Raw genomic sequence first — 21,872 nt, forward strand, 5'->3', positions numbered from 1 at the left:
ATACCCCGCCCATCTGGCTGCTTTCCCCTAGCCATTCTGGAGGGCTTACAGCATATATATATATATATATACAGCATATATATATATATATATATATGTATGTATGTATATATAACAGGAGAAGCGCTCTCTGTTTTTGGCGCTGCTTTCTGCCGCAGCTGTTGCTACAAACCAGAAACAAAAAGGGTCGTTCACAGCCCGAGCAGAAGTCGGGCATTGTTTGCGTGTGTGCGCGCGCCTCTATTTATTATAAGTCTACGCATCAGCACGTGTGACACAACCCCGCAATGATGGGCGTGGCTAGGGAGAAGGAGAGGGAGAGGGAGAGGAGGGAAGCCGCCATTTTGTTTGTTTGCGGACGGAAGAAGACACGTTTATCCTTCGCAGCTCGCCGTTGAGCGTAAGTGGCGGAGGGACGGGAAGCGGCCTGTTTCTGTCTCTCTCTCTCTCGTTAGGCCTTTTGTAGAGGCGGGAAACCAGGTCCTTGTTTTGCTCTGTGGGGCTTCAATTCCTCTCAAACCCCTCCCCCCGACAGTCGTTGGGATATAGAGAGTAGGAGGATGCAAGGTAGGGAATAATTTTTTGCGCGTTAAAAGGGTGCTTTTTTAAAAAAAAGACCTCGCTTGGAGGGGCGGTTTTGAGCTTTGGAGACGGAGGCCTCCAGCACTTCCTAACATGTAAACCTTTCCCTCACCCCCTGGACTTGTGCAGCCTGAGGTGGGGGGGGGGAGTAGGTGGGGGGCGGAGCCGGATTTAGGTTTGATGAGGCCCTGGCGACTGAAGGTAATGGGGCCCTTTATATGTCCAGCTGTCCTTTGTCAACAACAAATTGTCGCTGTTTTTTGTGTTGAATATATGCTATATGGTAATTTATGGACCTAGTAGGTATCTAAAGCCATTTGCACATAACAAAATATGTGATATTTTAGGGAGCAGGCTAGCAGGTGGGGCCCATTACATCATAGGAGCCTACACAACACAAAACATTGTTGCTGTATGTAGGTTTTATTTTATTTGTTTTTTATCTTATATTTTTGAAATGTTCACCCAGTATAAATTTTTGGGCGGCCCCCAAGAGAGTGGGGCCCTAAGCTATAGCTTGTGTAGCTTATATGTAAATCTGGCACTGGGCAGGGGGGAAGGACCCTTAAGCAGGAGAGCCTGAGGTCCCTCTCCTGATGAAATGTCACTCTCCTTGGATTGAGGACAGTGGTCTCTTCCATGCGGTAGGATGCAAGCGTGGCTTCCAGAGAGTAGCGAAGCCCAGCATTTCTAGTTTTAGAATTAAGCCCTACCACGAAGAAGCAACACTTCTTATAGCTAATGCATATTTTACACAGACAGCCTTGATGGAAGCATTGGGTTCAGGGTGGACACAGAATAAAACACCCAATTAGTTTTGGAATAGAAAGCATGTTTTGTCTCATAAACGTTGACGGATGTGACAGTTCAATCCGAGTGTTTAGACATGTGGAGCTTCCCGTTAGAACTAATTTTAAAACATCCTGGAAGTGCAAACGAATAACCTGACTATGGGAGAATACCTTTCATGCACCAAGTGATCGTGGGCGCAGAAATGTAGGCTTGGGGGTGGTGTCATTTTGCAGGCCATCTAGTCCAGCTTCCTGCAGGAAATTGAGTCCCAGAGCATTCTTAGTTGATAGCTGCATAGGTTATGTCTCAATCCATTTGGGATTAGTGGAGATACCTTTCAGATCCAGTGTTGGCTCCAGGCTTGAGAACGGCCCTCTTTTCACTTTATAAATTCACCGACCGATTTTGAAACAGGCCTCCAAGAAGTTGGAAAATTTGTAGCTTCCTTGACAGGGTTGATGGACTTACTGCATCACTATCTGCTTCTCACACTTCTCGTGCCATTTTGAGTAACCCCAACAGCTCTTCCCTCTCCAACTCAATGTAAGCTGAAATGGCTATTAAATGAGAGTCCAATTAACCAAAATACAGGAGCTCAAATAAAAGTGTCAGTCAAAATTTTTCATCCTGGTGGGAATGGAAATTTGGTCACTCAGGTAAACAGCAGAGGGTAGGGAAGTGAAGTCGACCACGTGAACAGGGATTGTTTTGTTTTGTATTTAAAGTATGCCCCCCTTTTTTTTTACTATGTCCCACTTTTTAGAACAGGTTGGGGAGCTATATTGGATGGAATATTATACTCTGGTAATATTTTGATACATATTTAATTAATGTCCTGTATGGATGTTTTAATCATGGAAAGCTTATGATTGAGTTTGATTTTTTTGTGTCCATAACTGTTTGCTGAAGCCTTGAGGGCTCTGCCTATGAGAAGACCTGTTTTATTTATTTAAATGTTTTTATGGTGTTTTCAGTTCCAAAATGCTTGAATTTTTCAGGTTTTATATAGATCTGTAATATAATATTGAGAGCTAACAGATGATGAAATGTTATCCAGCAAGGTGGGATTTAAGTTACACAGCTAACCTTCAAATGACTAATGCACAGTGAAACCTTAAAGCATTTACCGTATTTTTCGCCCCATAAGACACATTTTTTCCTCCTAAAAAGTAAGGGAAAATGTGTGTGCGTCTTATGGAGCGAATACAGGCGGGAGAAGCAGCTCTTGCTGACTTTTTAGCGAGGTGGAAGTAGGGACCGTCCCTCCTTCCAGCTCATTGGAAAGCCAGCAAGAGCTGCGTCGAGCATGTCTGCTGCTCTTGCTGGCTTTTTGGTGAGGTGGGAGAAGGGACTGACATCGGCTGACTGTAATTCAAGCAAAGGGAGTGGCTCTTACTCTGCTTGCTTTACAATGAGCTGGAAGGAGGGGCAAAGGGCAGCCCCTTCCACCCCTCCCCCCAGCTGACTGTACCGTAATTCAAGCAAAGGGAGAGCAGCTTACAGGGCTTCTGCCCTGGTGTCTCCTCCTCCTCCTCTTTTTGCTCCGGTTCCAGCAAGGCAAGGCAGCTGCCCACTACAGGCATGCACAAATGTGAGCTCTCCCTTCCTTCCTTCCTTCCTTCCCTCCCTCCCTCCCTCCCTCTCTCTTCCAACTTCAATAAAATATTGAGGGAGCAGGTAAGCCCCACCTCAGATACCGCAATTCAGCCTTTCTCAACCTGTGGGTCCCCAGATGTTGTTGAACTGCAACTCCCATCGCCCCTAGGTACAAGGCCAGAGCTCAGGGAAGATGGGAGTTGAGGGATGATGGGAGTTGTAGTCCAATAACATCTGGGGACCCACAGGTTGAGAACTGCTGCGGTCTTAAGACAAAGTGCATGCACACTATATGAATAACAATGCCCATCAACATTGGGGGGGGTGACTCCCTCAAATATTTAATGGGGGGGGAGCGAAGGCACCTAGGCCTCTAGGAGTTGGCTGCTATGCCTAGGACAATTCAAGAAAGTGATGCATATGCTATAATATCAATAAACTTTTAGGGTGATACTGTAATTTTTTTTTTATACAGACTGTATGTTGGCTATGTTTACTGTGATGCCATTAGTTAAAGGTATGGTCAGCACTCAGTGGTAAACATTGGAGAAACCGCACATTACTGACAGTTTGTACATCACTGTATTTTCTTGCAGAAGACCTCCCCCATTCTGATAAGGATGATAAAGCAGAAAAGACTAGCATATAAGATTCCTTTTAAACTAGAGGTAGTAAAATATGCTAAGGAGCATGGAAACAGAGCAGCGGAGAGACATTTTGGGTCACCTCCAACTGAAAAAATGATAAGAGAGTGGAGGAAGCAGGAGGATCAGCTGCAAAAAGCAGATAAAAGTAAGCACACTTTTCGTGGAAATGCTGCAAAGAGGCCTCAGTTGGACGTGGCCATGAAAGAATGGATCAAAAATCACCGGAAGAATGGCTTCGCAGTCTCTACAAAAATGATAATATATGAAGCCAAACGCATTGCTGTAGAGAAAGGCATTCACGATTTTACTGGATCACCATCATGGTGCTACAGATTTATGAAGCAATGTGGCCTTGCTATGTGCACCAAAACTAGAATTGCACAAAAAATGCCAGAAGAATATGAATCTAAGATTCTGTCTTTTCATAAATTTGTAATTGATGCTAGGAAGAGAAATGGATTTGAAATTGGCCAGATTTGGAATATGGATGAAGTCCCGCTAATCTTTGATGTGCCATCTAATAGGACTGTTGATCTGAAAGATACCAAAACTATCGCCGTGAAAACCTCAGGACGTGAGAAAACCTATTGTACGGTTGTGTTGTCTTGCTGTGCAGACGGCACCAAATTGCCACCCATGTTAATTTTCAAAAGGAAAACATTTCCAGAAGAAGTGATTCCACAAGGAATTGTTGTACATGTTCATGAGAAAGGATGGATGGACGAAAATGGAATGATAGTATGGGTTGAAAAAGTGTGGTCCAAACGTCCTGGAGGGCTTTTGAAAAAACCTGCCTTATTAGTACTTGACCAGTTTAGAGCACATATTAGTGAAATTACAAAAAAGTGCTTTAAAGAAGTGAAAACTCATCTAGCTGTAATTCCTGGAGGTCTTACCAGCCAGTTGCAACCTCTCGAAGTTTCCATCAACAAGCCATTTAAGGTCTTTATGCGAAAAGAACGGAAAAAATGGATGGCTGCTAGTAATCATGATCTGACACCTACTGGACGAATGAAGGGGCCCACTATCACTCAAGTTTGTGAATGGGTGAAAACATCATGGCACTCAGTAAAGGAGGAAATTGTTGTACAGTCATTCAAAAAATGTGGCATTAGCAATGCTTTGGATGGAAACGAAGATGGTATTTTATATGAAGATAGCGAAGAAAGTGATGTCAGTGATTGTGAGCAACTGAGCTTCATAAATTCTGACTCTAGCACTGATGAGTTCTTAGGGTTCAAAGAAGACTAGAAGAGTACCCAAACCTTAAAGTCTCTCTTCATTTGTTAATGACTGTGATGATGGTTCTTAATGCCACTGTTGACTGCTGTTCACTTTACATGGTTGTAATATGATTCTGATTTACCGGTTGTTTATTAAATTGTTCAGTACAACATTTGATTCAGAATATTTTTTTCTTGTTTTCCTCCTCTGAAAACTAGGTGCATCTTATGGTTGGGTGCATCTTATAGAGCGAGAAATATGGTAGCTTTATTCTTAAGAACAAATTAGTATGGGAGGGTAGTTTCACAACCAATTTGACACGTATATAGTATATCAATCAGATTTAACAATGGATGAAGAAAATAGGTTTTCATCTATAAGCATTTCTATTCATAAAACATAATGGGGTATGAAATGCAGTTCCATTTCTTAAATACTCTTGGTTCTATCCTCTAAGTATATATTTCTAGTCCTTGTCCTTGTGATTGCAAAGTTTGAAATACACTAATCTTGATTGTTTTGTACAGTGGTACCTCTGGTTGGGAACGGGATCCGTTCCGGAGCCCCGTTTCCAACATGAGCAGAACGCAACACACGTCTGCGCATACGTGGGTCGCGATTCGCCGCTTATGCGCATGCACTTGACGTCATTTTGCGCGTCTGCGCATGTGCGAGTGGCGAAACCTGGAAGTAACCCTTTCCGGTACTTCTGGGTCGCCGTGGGACGTATCTTGCAAGAATGTACCATGAAGCGGACGTAACAAGAGGTATGACTGTATATTTGTTGGTCTTGCCTTATGAGATAGATAATGTAACCTAGGTCCAAGTGAAACAAGGGCAGGGATACCAGAGCAACAAGATTGGGCAGCTGAAAATAGTCTGTATTGATGATATATTCTCACCCCACACTTGTTTTATTTCTTCACATTTTCAGTTGTAAATGCCTTTCACAGACTAAAGTTATTTCACAACCCAATCTTTGTATGTTCACTCAGAAGCCCATTCCACTGTGTTCTGTGGGACTTACTCCCAAGTAAGTGTGCACAGGTGTGTGCTGTCTAGGCGTTAGCCCTGTTTAACATCTAAATAAACACGTGCAGGAGGGGGTTGTTAATCTCTCATCTTTATTTTCTCATTGAAATGTAACCTTTTTGCTTTGGTATATTTTCCTGTGTTAGATGAAGCACTCAAAGCTAACGCAGTGCTCTGGGCAGGGTGAAAGAAGGAGCTGGGATGAAGAAAAGAGCACACATAGCCAAAAGCGCAGGCGGAAGTCACATAGCAGTGAAAGAGAAGGCAGATGCTATAAATCACTTAAAAGTGCCAACAGGTAAATGACTCTTGACTTAATGATCATCTAATTATCATCTAACTAGATGTAACTTAAATCTTTTATTGATTTACATTTGTCATTTTTAAGTTTTCATATTGCTGTGACAATCATATTGCTGTGAGTTTTTCACTGGTAGTTCACTTAAAAATGAATAATAGTTGCTGTGATGTTATTCATTATTTCTTTCATCTTGAGAGTATGGAAATGAGCAAAAGCTTTTAAAGCACTATTTAAGAAGGCAGTTGTGGTCCAGATTACTTTCAGATATATCTGTGTGTGCACACACATATGTGTAGTTATGTGTATATGTAGACAGTACCATATTACTGGTATTAGTGATTCATTTCTAATCCATGCTTTCTCCCTCCATGCTTTCTGCCTGAAATTGCTGCAGCCATCTCTCTTGCTCACTGATTTGTCTGATCCATCTCCCTCCCCCAGTGATTTCTGCCCACCAGCAAAACACAAATAAGGAAGTGGGCAGACTCTCGTTTGGTTATCTGATTCAGCTATTTGTGTAGTGAGGTTTAGATATAATACTTTGTGTTTGGATAAGTTGAGATTTTGGAGAAAGTGTTCCAATAGTGGGACCTTTATAATTACTGACATAAATAAAAGTCCAATTTGACTCTGACTTGTTTTCTGTACTGCTTTGTATGGGTTTCTGAAATCAGGCCCTTTGAATTGGTAGTTATTTTGCTCTAGGCCTTCACTATTCACCTAGCTCTTGACTGTTGTTAGTTGTGAATGTAACTTTTTGAGAATTAGTGTTATCAGCAAGTGAGATAGAGCAAGGCTGATGAATAATAAAGCTGTCCTGAGAAAGCAGTCGTTGCCTTTGAAGAAGAGGCAGTTTATGGCTTTGAATTGAATGCATTGAATTAGTGATTTTCCTTTTGGGAGCACTCCATACTTGCACAAGTTATTTAGACGCAGGTTTTCATTTTGTTGCAATGTACATGGGAAAGTTTACTAGAGTTCCTTGCATATCTAGCAGGAAGGGTGTAATTCTTGTGAGCTCAAGGTAATAAGAGTCTTAGTATACTTTTAACTTATTTACCTTTTGATGGTGGGTAGATTTATCTTTCGACAAGGTTTTTTTTAAAAAAAGTTGAAAAAATATTTTTTATTTGTTTTCAGCAGCTATTTGGAAGATAGATCCATAACTAGGAGAGACCGTCATGACCGAAGATATGTTGAGGAGTATATAAATGACTTCCGTGATGTAGATGACTATAAACATTGCAGAGAGTATGAAAAGAGTCGCCAACATCATTTTAGCAAATCCTCTGGTCAAAGTGGGAAAAGTAGTCATAAAAGAAAGCATAAGAAACATGACCCCCATGACAGCTTGTATTCGGTATGCATACTTTAAAAATGTATTAACAATGTATTAGTGTTTTAAGTTTCTTCACGGAGTATCAGATTCTCTGAGTATCAATGTTTAAAAAGTTTCAGTTACCTGAGCTACAATTAAACCTGGGTTCTCTTAATCTGCTGTAAATATATACATAGCATGTATTCAGACATTTGAAAATGTTTACATAGTGAGTTGTGCCAACCACATGAGTTTTTGTCTGAAGCTTTCAAAAACTTGAATGATTTCTTAGTTGAGCTGGTAGAGAGAAGCAGTCAAGTGCTGTTCTCATTTGAATGAGTTTTATATCCTTTTGAAGCCACTCTTTCCATCCCATCTCCAAAGACACAGAAGGTATTAATTTACATGGAATTAGGCTGTGAAAAAAGTCTAATGAATTCAGCATGTTTCTATTCAGTAGTTTAGTTTAGTCCCATGCAAATTTTGATCATTCACTGATCTGTCAGAAAGCATTCCCTCTACCAATTAGCAAGGAAAGGAGTTTGGATTTTCCAGAAACAGTATGACACTGCTGATGTCTACATTCAAATTTAGGATTATTATGGTTTAAATAGTATTTGTACTTCTGAATCAATACACTCAGAATATTAGATTGTAGACTGCATTTCATGAATTATGAATATTTACCCTTTAGCTTTTTGAAATATGGAAGAAAAAAATTAATTGCTTTGAAGTTCTGCTTTTTTAATAATAATTATTATTTTAAAATACTTTGCTAGATATTCAAGGAGATCAGACCTAGTTATGATTTCAAAAAAGTAGACACAAATGACAATTTTTTTTCAAATAGCAAAAGTAAATATTTACATTGCAAATTTAAATTTTAGTCTTCAATTAATCCATAATTTGAGAACAAAATTGTGTTGTGTTTCTGTTGTCTTACTACTCTTAAATATTCATCTGAAAATCTGTTCCTTGCCATGTTTTTCTTCTGTAACATAAACTGTGCCCTGTGAATTTCTGGGGACTGAATTTGAAATTGCTCCTGCCAACTGTTCGTGGCCTGGTGCGTAACTGAATGCCTGAATATCCCCGCTGAATGAATTGCGTATTCTACCCTGAATTCACTCTGATATATTGATTGGCTGGACGATCTTGGTGCCGTTTCCAGAAGAGTCACCGAAGGAAAAGATCCAGGAGTGTAGAGGATGAGGAGGGTCACCTGATCTGTCAAAGTGGAGACGTACTAAGAGCAAGATGTATAGAATATTTTTCAACCCTTTTTTTAAAAACTCAGCAAAAAATCTGTTTAGACTAGTATGTTAGAAGAGGAGTAGGGGTGGGGGGGATAAAAAAAAAATCTTCATTGCCCTCTCTTGTCTTTTCTTTTGTCTTTGTATTATTTTACATTTCTTTTCATTTCTGTATTCTTAAATATTGCTATTCAATGCTACAATAGTAAATGCAGCTTAAGTTTAGACTGATAGCTAGATAGCTGTTTCATGACACCTATCAAATAAAATAATGCTTTCAAAGGCAAACACTAAGTTAATGTTTTTACTACGACATGCTTAACAATGTTAATTTTTGTTCAGCTACTTCAATAAAAGCTTTGGTTTATTTTTTAGATGAAATTATTTCAACTTTAGGGGAAGGTGCTTTTGGAAAAGTAGTAGAATGCATTGATCATCACATGTAAGTATGCAATGTTTTCAATAGTATCTCTGAAACAATGTTTTCCATCTGAAGGTAGAAATCCAATGTACATGCTATCCAATGTACATGAAGTTTTGTGAGACTTAAGAACAGAAAATTAGACAATAATATTTCTGTAATACAGTATTTTGAAATAAATAACAGGTGCATTTCAACAAACACACCATCCCCAGTAAGAAGCTGTTCTCCCCACCACCAGCTGTTTTTCAACTCTCCTTGTGGGCATCTGGGTGCACCTGGCTTTAATTTGTGTAATGCAACTTTCAATCATACTTGGGCTAACAGTAGAAGTTATTTCATTCTTAACATTAATAATTAGATGCTCGCTGCAGTTGCTATGTTCTTCTGTGAACGTGTACAACAAATAAAACGGACGATAGCAAAGTTGTTAGCTTTTTTGTCTCAAAAAGAAGTGTTATAATAAGTGTAAAATAACCATGATTTACCGATGCATCCAGTCTACAGTAGAATTCTTGACACTTGGTTGAAAATGGGCAAATTTAATTGACAGTATTTTACTTTATTCCATAGGAAAGGGATGCATGTAGCTATAAAAATTGTGAAAAGTGTTGGTAGATACCGAGAAGCAGCTCGTTCAGAAATTCAAGTATTGGAGCACTTAAATGCCTTGGATCCTGGCAGCAGATTGTAAGTATAAACTAGAATGAAAGCATTATTTTAAACAGTATTAAATTACCAATTGTTTTTATTCAGTTATTGTTCTGGTTGCTTTCTTCTTTTTCTAGCTGTTGTGTACAGATGCTGGAATCTTTTGAACATCATGGCCATGTTTGCATTGTATTTGAGCTGCTGGGACTCAGTACTTACGACTTTATTAAAGAAAATAGCTTTTTGCCTTTTCCTATTGAACTTATTAGGAAGATGGCTTATCAGATTTGTCATTCTATAAACTGTAAGTATATTTAAATTTTAAAGAATTTCTCCATAACCTAAAATTATAGGCATTGATTTGAGTTTTGCGTTCCTACTTTCTCTCTCTCTTTTTTTGGCAGTCTTGCATCACAATAAGTTGACTCATACAGATCTGAAACCTGAAAATATTTTATTTGTAGAATCTGATTATATAGTAAAGTATAATTCTAAAATGGTAAGTTCACTTGCTTTAAGACTTCTTCCCAGTGGGCTATTTCTACTTTTTTATGGTCAACCATGCTATATACAATTTCTAAGTTTTGCTCGCATCGAGCAGCCTTTACCGTAACACAAGATGTATTCAATTGCATATTCAGGTATTCTACTTAAGTACTTTGTGGCTGCTAAGACCAAAATCTATTGATAAATGATAGTAAAGGCCTTGAACAGAAGATCAGTCATTTTTTCACATTTATGTGAAGATGCAGCAGATGTGCTGATGACAAAGCAAACCAGGACTTGTACTACTAAGTGTTATGTTGATGTGATTTCTCACAAGGCTTATGGATATAGTATAGCTAAGGAACTGTGAAACTATGGATTTGGATTTGAATTTCCTATGTAAAAATTAGTTCACCTAGGTTAGCTGTTGTATCATTGCTCTTAATATGAAAAGCATGGCTTGTTACACTACATTTGCCTTAGGTAAGTATAGAGGCTTCCCCCACTCCCAAATAGGAAGAAGGAGATTTTGCCAATTCCATGTGCATGAACAGTAGACTCAGGACAGAGTAAATCTGCAGAAAGCATGGTTTGTTAAGTCTTTGTGTTAACAATGAGATTCAACTTCTTTTTGAAAAATAATGATGTTCATTTTGACTTTGTTACAGAGGCGGGATGAACGGACACTGAAAAATACAGATATTAAAATTGTAGATTTTGGAAGTGCAACATATGACAATGAACATCATAGCACTTTAGTGTCTACAAGGCACTACAGAGCACCTGAAGTTATATTAGGTTAGTAGAGAATTTTCCTGGAAATGTAACAATTCAAGGAAACATATTTAAATAATATTTATATAATTTAAACATTTGAAAAATTACTTTTAATATTCATGTATAATATTACTGCTTAGTTGTGTTTCATAAAAGTGGAGGAAAATAGTAAATCTAAGAATGGTGGATGGTTTATGAAATAACCTCAAGATTGTTCAGGAGATGGATTTCTAGTCTGAATTGAATTTTCAACTAACTAATGTTTTGTGAATTGTGTTATAGCCCTTGGGTGGTCCCAACCCTGTGATGTCTGGAGCATAGGATGCATTCTGATTGAATATTACCTTGGTTTTACAGTCTTTCAGGTATGTGTATGCCATTTTTATTTAGAACTTTTCACTTGAGTTGCAGTTCAAAATCTGGTTTAAAATATATGTTAATGCTTTCAATTGATTTTTGGCATTTCTACAAGTATGTAGAGTTGAAATGCTCGAAATGGTAAATGTACGCTAGTCCTGCAAATGTTTCACAACACACTAACATTTAAGACTTTGGCTGAGATTGTTTGGAGAATAAAGTTACTTTGTAAAATGTGTGGAAAGAGTTTGAGCTGCATCCATTAGAGCCACTCAGCTGATGGTAAGGCCTCCACCTGCAGATCAGGGAAGGAAGTTTTCAGCTCTTACCCCAGGGTCTCCCTTAAATCCTCCCCTGACAGTCCCCAAACCCTCTGGAGCAGATTTAGGGTGGGCTATGAAGTCAGAAACTGCTGCACATCACTGGGGCTTCTATCGTGCTTATGTCAGAGTTCTTTCTGTTATCAATTTTTATGGGCCAGAACAAGGATATGCTAATCAAGGACCTGCTGTTATTTCTGTTGGTTATTGCTAGACAAACAGTTGTTCAGCAGTGGAAGTTTCTGAACACTTGGGACTTACTGTGTGTATTAGAAATGTCTGGTTGGTGGTGACAGCAGAAAAACTGACACATAAGAGACAAGGAAAAACCACAGCCTTTTTATGCCACTTGTTGGATATTTATTACATCTGCTTCTAACAACAGCCTGCAAAAAACACAGTTTCAGTTAATTTCAGTTATTTGGGAAGTTTAATGTTTTTCTGACGTCATTTGAGACTTAATTACAGATTTCAATTCTCTGTATGATCTTGATTATACCAGTTCTTTTTTCTGTTTTCTTTATTCTGTATCCCTTGGTTTGTTTCCTTCTGGTGTTCCATAAAGCTGAAAACCTGAGTGGTGGGTTATACTTAGAAGATTAACAACACTGAGTTAGAGGTGGAAAACAATGCCTCTATACTACTGTATAACTGTTTTTTAAATGGTGTTTATGGGCAAAGTATATTTTGATTCTAACTTCAGCAGTTAGACAAAGAATAAATATTGCATACATTAAATTCCTGCCCCTCCCCTTTCCAGACACATGATAGTAAGGAACATCTGGCAATGATGGAGAGGATACTAGGACCTTTACCCACGCACATGATTAAAAAATCAAGGTAAATTTATTTTAAATTGTATAAATGTTCTATACAAGTGGTTAAAAATATGCTTTGTTTTCTGTTTTTGTAAACTACTTAAGCATGAAGTTATAATTGTATATGCCACTTACACATTCTGCAGTTAAGAAATTAAATTGAACAGAAATTTCCATTTCATTGACCGTTGGAATTCTTACATGATTTTGTGATTGTTATTACATGAAAATGCTAAGAACAACAGGAGACACCAGTAGTTATTATGAAACAAGGGGAGTTGGTCTGTCCAATTGAAATTTATCACTTCAATCCTGTTGAGCTACAACATATATAATGGATCTGAATATGTACTCTGGGTTCTCCCTCTCTTTCTCCCCTGTATTTGAAATTCGCAGTTGATTGTAGCAGCAGCTGTTTAATTTCATTGTTTGACTTGTAGAGACCAAAGTGGTAGGGAAGCTCTCCTTTTCCCCTCTCCTCTCCTCTCCTCTCCTCCCCCCCCCCCAAACTGCTCTATATTGAGATGCTGCTGTAGGATTTCTAGAGCTTCCTCTTGGCTTCCTGAGGAGAAGAAACATCAGAGTAAGACCAAGCACAGCAATCCATGAGTAAATAAGACAAGTGTGATAGGAGAAGTGAGGAAATATGCTTAAGAGATGAAAAGAGCACAGGGGAACTTAGGTAAGAGACCTGCAAGGATGGACACCCATTCTTTGAAGCTTGCATTTAAGCTGCTAGATTTAAGACTGCTATCCTATGTACACAATAGAATACATCCACTGATCTCAGTGGGACCTGCTTCCAAGGACATGTGCATAGGATTAGTAGCAATGGCCACAAAGCTGACAGTGGTCAGATTGTTCAGAGGAAGAACTTTTGGAACCTTAGAAACTATTGTTGGGGAAAGATCTGATGAAGATTATACCTGTCAGGATGTGTAGAGGAGGTGGCCCAGAGCTCACAGAAATGATGAGAGAAAGGAATGAAAGAGAATCAGCTGGAAATTAAAAATATCTCAAGGACAAGGAGAAGAAGGCTGCACTTCTAAACAACTAAAAAAGAAAGGGTATATTTCATGTAGCTTTTTTGTATACAGGAAACGTTACTTCCACCATGACCAGTTGGACTGGGATGAACATAGTTCTGCAGGTCGCTATGTTAGGAGGCGGTGTAAACCACTAAAGGTAAGGGAGCATTATTTTCTTCCCTCTACTTGATTCTGGAATCCAAAGAGATGTATCTAAAGTTTCTTTCTCTTTTTCCAGGAATTCATGCACTGTCATGATAAAGACCATAAAAATCTTTTTGACCTTATTCGTAGGATGTTGGAGTATGACCCTGTCAAGAGAATTACTCTGGATGAAGCCCTGGAGCATCATTTTTTTGACCCTTTAAAAAATAGATAAACTCATTTGATCTATCTTCCTCCAAAGAGACAATAAGACTGTGTCAGTTAACAACATAATGTGAGAAGATGTAAATAATAAATTATTTTTTCAATTTATTTTGTAAATATTACCATAAATTTTTTGTATCGATGCTGTGGCTCTCTTGTTGAACAGTTGTGGTATTACTGATCATGGATGCATTAATGTACATATTAATTTTTTTCATTTTCTACAAGTGATTGCACTTTTTTGAATTGAGGAAACTATTGATATTTTGAAGACTGCAACATGGTTAAACATTGTTGGACCATTTTAATGCTGAGTGTTTTTGGAATTGAAGTCAGTGTTTGGGAAAGGTCCTTTTTTAGGCTCAATGTTTCCTTAAATTGTTGTGTTTAGGCAGGTTTAAAATTTTATTAACCTTTTAAAATACTACAGTATTTGAAATGAGATCTAGTTTGATTGCCTGCCTGCCATTTTATTTTACAGAATATATTTACCAGCCATTTTAATTAATGAGTGCATTGTTTACCCATTTTTATTAAGTTGATTTGTAAAATCTATTTCATTCGGGAGGGGAGATATTAAAGACAGTTGAAAAGTAAAAGCATTGTATTAATTGAGTGAAATCCAGTGTTGTTCATGTGTGAGCATTCACACTTCCACTCATGTAATGGGACTTCCCCTTTTTCTTCATGCCTACAGAATCAGCTCCACAGGAATCTGATCCTCTGGAGCAGATTTGGTGGGGTCAGCTGCAGGGGGAGGAAAGTCAAGTCCAGTTGTGCAAGCAAAACTTCACTTGTCCACTGTTGGATTTCACCAATTGTCCTTATGAATGTGATTGTTTATGGTAGGCAGATTGTGCTCTTGGTGCTTGAATATTGGGGGTGTGGATAAAAGGCCATGCTTTACATTTGCCAAAAATTGCTAGATAATTCTACTTCCTGGTCTGCTAAAGAGACCAGAAATTGCAGCTAGCGATATTATTCACATTTTCATTATCAACTTTAAAGTAGCATGTTTCTCAGCATTGAATCTTTTAATACTATATTTAAGGTCTGTTACAGCATTTGGATTTATGTAATGAGCCTTGTAACATGATGTTTAACATCCTGTATAGTAACTTCAATCCAAGGAAAAGTAATAATAAATGTACTTACTACATGTATAGCCTGTTCTTCACCAAGATCAGTGTACATAGGATTCTTCTTATTCTCACGACAGTCCTGTCTGGTAGGATAGTCTGAGAGATTGCAACTAGCACTCAATGATGTTAACAAAAGAAAATGTCAGGGAATATGTATTGTCACAATCCAGATAGGGTTGACAAATCAGCCAATTGCCCAGTCAAATGATATTATTTGGTTGCCACTGTGTAGGTGACAGCTTGTTATATGACTTGTAGCAAGAAAAAGAAGTGAGGGATTCTTTTCTCCAACCATGTAGAAGTCAGACGGCAAACCTAGAAGCACAGGAATACATCTCCTGCTGCCCACCTGCTATAATTACAATAATCTCAAACTAAAGAGGAAGACAAGTAGTCATCCCTGGGCAAAGGTCATTTACCTATCAGTCAATGGCTCCTCATTGCTGCAGGAACCCACGAGCAGACCTTTTATTGATCTATCAAGCTCCAGTGAGGAGTTAGACTGTGATCTAAGAAAACAAAACTCAGTACAGTGGTACCTCGGGTTACATACGCTTCAGGTTACACACGCTTCAGGTTACAGACTCTGCTAACCCAGAAATATTACCTCGGGTTAAGAACTTTGCTTCAGGATGAGAACAGAAATCGGGCTCTGGCAGCGCGGCAGCAGCGGGAGGCCCCATTAGCTAAAGTGGTGCTTCAGGTTAAGTACAGACCTCCGGAACAAATTAAGTACTTAACCTGAGGTACCACTGTAGTGTTTGAAAATACTGAAAGTACTACGTGGAGTAAAGTACAAGAGATGCTGCTGCAAATGAGACAGTGCATTTTGGAAAGTTATGAAAAGCTAAAACCTAATTAGATTTTTAAAATACTTGATGGATTAATTAGCCTTTTAAAAAACTGGTCAAATGTCCAATTGTAGCAAATTGATACAAGCTTCATATGTAGGGGGTGAAAGAAGATGCCCCCGAGTGGAAGTGCCTTTAAATACCAATGGGAAATAAGGCAGCCTGTGCTGTACTACTACATATTATAGAAGCACAGGTGAGTTGGGTTTAAATGAAATGTAATCTAGTGGCAGTGAAGCAGGCTTGCACAGTTGCATTCAGATAACAAAACTTTCTTGCTCCTGCTTGAGATAAATGAAATAAGGAAACCAAATACAGAAACCCTCAGATTTTTCTCAAGACATTTTGAACATATTTGCAATTTGGGCATTCTTTTTCCACTAGGTGGCACTATATGCCAGTACTTAAACACAATAAATTCTGAACTGTTGCATTATTTTGCTTTCCATTTCCAGCCTTTCCTCCGAGGAGCTCAGGGTAGTGTACATACGGTCCTTCCACTTAACATTTTATCTTGCAAAACCTTATGAGGCAGGTTAGACTGAGAGATGGTGACTGGCCCAAGGTCACCTTGTAAGGTTTATGACTGAGGATTTGAACCCTGGTCTCCCAAGTCCAGCACACTCTTATATACAGGGTTTAGAACTGGGGCTAGCAGCCAACACAGAACCAGAGTTTTCTATTGCTATGTAGCCAGGATAGGAGTGTATGTTAAGAGCTTCCATGATGAGCTGCTGTCAGCAAGAGACTTAGGCCCCATCTCTACTATCCATTTGAAGCAGTACCATCCCTTCCCCCAAACGGTGGTTTCTTAAAGGTGCTGAGAATTGTTAGAAGGCCCCACATTCCCCTCACAGAACCATAATTTAATCCTCCTTCCCAGGAAACTCTGGGAAGTGTAGTTCTCTGAGGGGAATAAGAGTATCCTAACAAGTCTCAGCACCCTTAACAAACCACAGAATGATGCAGCTTAAGTGCAGATGGGACCAAAGGTGCTAGAGTCTCACAATCTGCTTGAATGCCATTTCCTTTGTTTTCCTTTCCCTGAGTAGCCCACATAAAATAACGGGGAAATCCATAATTTCTGCATTGTGGTAACTGGGCAACCACATGCTTCCCTTTCTTCCCTTTCCCAACAAAATGTACCAGTAAAGCCATGCATCTCTTCAGATTGAACCTGATGTAGAATGAATGAGTTGCTCTGGAGTATTGTTTTCAAGAGGGGTAGCTGTAGTAATGTCTTATAGGAAAAACAATGAAAGAATTTCTACCTTAAAGACTAACAAATTTATTATCAGCACAAGGTTTCATGGATTACAGTGCATTCCATCAGATTCATGAATTGAATCTTTCCCTGAGTTGCATTACAAAAATATGTGTTTGGAGTGGGGATTGTAAACTTGAACAGTGAGGTCAAAAGGAAATGAAATGCAGAAAGTACAGGTGGTGATAACTGTGCTATTGACACTGGACCATACACACAAAACCAACAAAAAACCCAAACATTGACGATGAAGAACCTGTGGCAATCCATAAGTTGTTAGGCTCCACATTCTATAAGCTCCACAGGTTCCCTATCCATGGTGTAATGGGTAATGGGTAATGTTAAAACACCTTGGTTTGGCTTCCCCTTCAAGCTACCCTGCATGTTTGTGTGTGCCATGAACAAGTCAGATGAAGATGCACATTGCGAAAGAGAATACCTTTCTCTCCCCCTCCCCTCCCCTCCCATCTTGGGGTTGTAGAATGGGATCTTTGGCATTTCCGAATTGTGTAACAGGAAATAAACCCACAAATTAGAAGATGTTATGGGGACTTTGTGAATTAAAATGGTTAGGCATACCTGGGAATGTTATCAACGCACATTTAGATTTAAGGAACTTCCAGATGTTTGCTTTCGACTGTGCTTGTAGTGCCAAACCAGGAAATGAAACAGGAAGTACCTCATAAAAGTGGTTTTGTTATGCTGCTGGACTGTTGCTACCATTACTGGTTTTGGATGGCAGTTGCTATTTTGTTCCTCTGTCTTGATCCTGCCAATACTTTTTGTAGTAGAGGGCATCAACACGAACCAGTTATCTACAGAGAATCACAATCTTAGCAAAAGACAGTACAGTGGTACCTCGGGTTAAGTACTTAATTCGTTCCGGAGGTCCATACTTAACCTGAAACTGTTCTTAACCTGAAGCACCACTTTAGCTAATGGGGCCTCCTGCTGCAGGAGCACGATTTCTGTTCTGTTCTCAACCTGAAGCAAAGTTCTTAACCTGAAGCACTATTTCTGGGTTAGCGGAGTATGTAACCTGAAAAATATGTAACCTGAGGTACCACTGTAGATTAAAATTGCTACAATTCTGCACATGTTGAACAGCCGCAGAATTAAAAGTATAACAGTTGAATGTGGTTTTATATTGTTTTCAGTTTCATTTTACATTACAGTCACACCTTGGTTGTCAAGCATAATCCATTCCGGAAGCCCGTTTGGCTTCCGAAATGTTGGCTTCTGATTAGCTGCAGGAGCTTCCTGCACTCAGTGGAAGCCACGTTGGACATTCAGCTTCTGGAAAACATTTGAAAATCGGAGCATTTACTTCCAGGTTTTTGGTGTTTGGGAGAAGAAACGTTCCAAAACAGAGGCATTTGGGGACTGAGGTTTGACTGTATTTGTTTTTTAGACTGTAAGCCGCCTAGAGATGAAAAGTAGGCCATCATTCATTTGATGGTTTTTCTGCAACAACAATATTTACAGAATAAGTGCATGTTCTTAGTAGCCTGGACAGAGCTGATCAGGAACATGCTCTAAGAAGAACGGAGGGAGAACCTGTTTTTTCTAAGAACACTTTGTTTGCCCTTAGGCACAGAGATTTGATTATGTCAATGTCCCATGAAGCACAATCCCAAGTATTTTTCTTCAAAAGCAGGCATCAAAATTCAATGGGGCTTACTTCCAATTAAATGTATACCTTATTTAATTTTAATACGTTGGCTTTCAGAGATTACCCTTCCCAAGGAGGCAGCCAATATTACAGTTTTGAAACATGAAAAAAATGATAACCAACTGTTGCTGGCATCTGTTTGTCTCAAGATACAATCTGTGTGCCTCTGGGGGTGAACTCAAACTGCTGTGTTAGCAGCACTGAAGTGATCTCCCCTGGGCAGTGTGTATGGAGGTCCTGGGCTGCCCAGATGACAAGATCCCCCTCTCGGCCTCGCTGATGTAGGCTAAAGGAAAGCAGAGCAATATGTTTGGCACCAGCATGGCTGTAGGAATTGCTGGATGGAGACGTACAAGGCACTATCCAGCCGTCTTAGGGACTTCACTCTGAATTTGTGCAGGGTTTACTCCTTCATCTGTTCTTCTCCCAGAGATATCCTGCAAGACAGCAGAGGTTTAGAATCAGAGTTTTCCTTCTATATGGGCTACCTTCCCAGGGGTGGGGTGTATAAACAACTAAGATATCCAAAAAGATTATAAATTCATCAGAAAAACAGCATCAACAGGTTTCTGAAAAGCAGCAAAGCAGACATCAAAACAGGAGCAGTTAAGTATAAAGCAAGTGCAACAGAACTTCCTCCCTTGCCCCATGCTCCCCAAATGTGCTCTGGGTCCCCCCCCCCAATCTTCTGGAGCAGATTTGGGTGTTGTGCAATGGCGTGCAAGAAAAGGAGACGGGGGAAGTTCTGTCATGCTCATGGCAGTTCTTCAGCACACAATGATTTAATTGGTTACAACCCAGAGTGACTGGCCCAAGACCACCCAGTAAACTTCAAGATTGAGTAGGAGTTTCTTCTCAGTTGTAGCAAAACACCCTAACCACTGCACCACCCTAACTCACAGGGACAGCTTATTGTTACTGAAGTAATCAGGATTCAGGTTGCTAGAACTTGTCCTTGCCACGCTCTTTTACCAGATAGGAGCAACCTCAGCCATTTAGCAGGCCCAACTTTCTCATTTAGTAGTGGACATGGATCGTAGGACCACACAGAGAACAGGATTATTTTTCCAATGAAAGCTGCAATCCTATCCACACATTAAGGAATGCAGCCCATTGAAAACAGTGGGACTTGCTTCTGATAAAACATGTGGGCAATTATGAGCTGGATTCCCAGCTTGTCCTTATTTTATTATGATCTGCTCTGAAAAGATTGGTGGTGCTCACTTCTCCTTTTTCAGTCTAAACTGTCCTGGAATATAGCCGTTTGGAAATTGCGGAGTTGATTTTAAAGTTCCCTGTTTTATTTTCAGAACTCCTTAATTCTGGGAAACAGTCGCCACAGAGACTGAATCTGTTCTAGGGAGGGGAATTAGCTCAATGTGCAAGGGCCATGGTTCTGCCACTGGGGGTTGCTGGGTTGTGGTGACTCATGGCACGGCCTTTTTGGTGGTGGCTCCCTGTTTGCTAAATCCCTTGCCTAATGATGTATTTCAGTCTTGCTTGCTATTGGCTTTTGGGATAAATGTTAAAACATTCCTGTTTACCCGGGCATCTGATGGTTGAAAGTTAGTTGTACTGGTTTAGTATTTATGTGTTTACCACTCTGGACCCACTTTGGAGAAAGTGCAATATATAAATGTAATAAAGAAATAAATACAGAACTCCGTGGCAGAAGCATCTGCTTTGTATGGAAAGGTTCTCAGGTTCAGTCTCCAGCAATTCCAGGTAGGGCTGGGGAAGACCTGCCTAAAAGCCTGAAGAGCCATTTCCAGTCGGGGTAGACTGTATGACTCGTGCAAGGCAGTTTCCTGTGTTGTTGAACACACTGCTTAATGTACATGAGAGATGTGTTGCAGCGCAAGCAAGTGCTAGAAGCTGTGTTCTCCAACCTAAACACGCTTTCCTCCCATTGCTACAAACTTTCTGTGGTTGCTAACTGGGGACAACTCAGGGACACTGTATTTTTTTCCAGCTGGTAAATGTATTATGTGTTTCCAGATCCAATTCAGTATATATTTCAGCATGCACACTGAACACACTGTGACTTACTTCTGAGTAACCATACACAGGAATGCTCTGCTTTTCATTGCCCCACCTTTCCTCTTGGAGCCCAGTCCTAAATGACGGTACTCACTTTTACAGTTAATGGGATTTGTGTTTTTCAAGTTTAGGATAGACCCTTCTCTAGCAGTGTTGCAAGTTAGCCTCACATCAGCCAACCCTATGAATGCTCACTCAGAAACGAGGCCGGAGGATTGCAACCGAAGTTGAGCTGGGATTTGAGTTTGTGCTGCCCGCAAGAGCTCTAAATAAATGCTTTGGGGGAATCAGGGTTTTGGAAACGGGCACGGTCGCTTTGCCCTGGCTCAAATTAATAAGCGACCCTCCGGCTGCGATCTCCTATTTGGTCAGTAAGCCCCAGTAATTCCGTGGGAATACTTCTGACTGGCATGTTGCACAGTTAATTTCCCTGCAGTTCAAATACAACGGCGCAACGCTACGCATATCTACTAAGAAGTCCCATTGATTCAACGGCACCTCCTTCCAGTGGGTGCAGGACTGCAGCCTAGAATAGAATCATAGAATCATAGAGTTGGAAGAGACCACAAGGGTCATCGAGTCCAACCCCCTGCCAAGCAGGAATGCCACTGATATGTTTTAAAACAGATTTCTTTCTCTCTGTGTGTGTAAACCGTCCTGCGGGTTTGAAGGACGGGTTGCCCATAATAAGTGAAGCGTCACAAACAAATGCCTCTTGCTGAGTGGCTTCGTTGGGTCTTTCGGGACTTTTGTGGCCCTTCCGTTTCGCAAAGTCGGAGCAAAGAAGAGGAGCCGCACGCGGCGGAGCCCTCACCCCTCACCCCAGCCGCCTTCCACGTCCCTTGACAGACCTCGCCGGCTGCCTCCAGCGCTTGGAAATAGTCCCGGTGGTTTCAAGGGACAGGACCCTCTTCCAGAGCAAGCGACGGAC

General features: G+C 40.0%; 1 protein-coding gene across 2 annotated transcripts; it reads left to right on the forward strand.

Moving 5' to 3' along the window:
- Positions 1-305: 305 nt before the first annotated feature.
- On the forward strand, positions 306-14,199 carry CLK4 (CDC like kinase 4). 2 transcript variants are annotated; one of them, XM_083424479.1, is made up of 13 exons: positions 306-400; positions 6,020-6,171; positions 7,315-7,534; positions 8,664-8,751; positions 9,121-9,187; positions 9,740-9,856; positions 9,955-10,121; positions 10,222-10,316; positions 10,972-11,101; positions 11,363-11,445; positions 12,518-12,597; positions 13,673-13,760; positions 13,842-14,199. In XM_083424479.1, the coding sequence occupies exons 2-13, from the start codon at positions 6,020-6,022 to the stop codon at positions 13,980-13,982; spliced, it is 1,428 nt and encodes a 475-aa protein (XP_083280605.1). In that variant the 5' UTR covers positions 306-400; the 3' UTR covers positions 13,983-14,199. The 2 variants fall into 2 exon arrangements, with proteins under 2 accessions (XP_083280605.1, XP_083280606.1); XM_083424480.1 differs by having other exon boundaries at positions 7,318-7,534.
- The last annotated feature ends 7,673 nt before the right edge of the window (positions 14,200-21,872 follow it).

Source organism: Podarcis tiliguerta, assembly GCF_965153285.1.
Source record: "Podarcis tiliguerta genome assembly, chromosome: 2".
Taxonomy (NCBI): domain Eukaryota; kingdom Metazoa; phylum Chordata; class Lepidosauria; order Squamata; family Lacertidae; genus Podarcis; species Podarcis tiliguerta.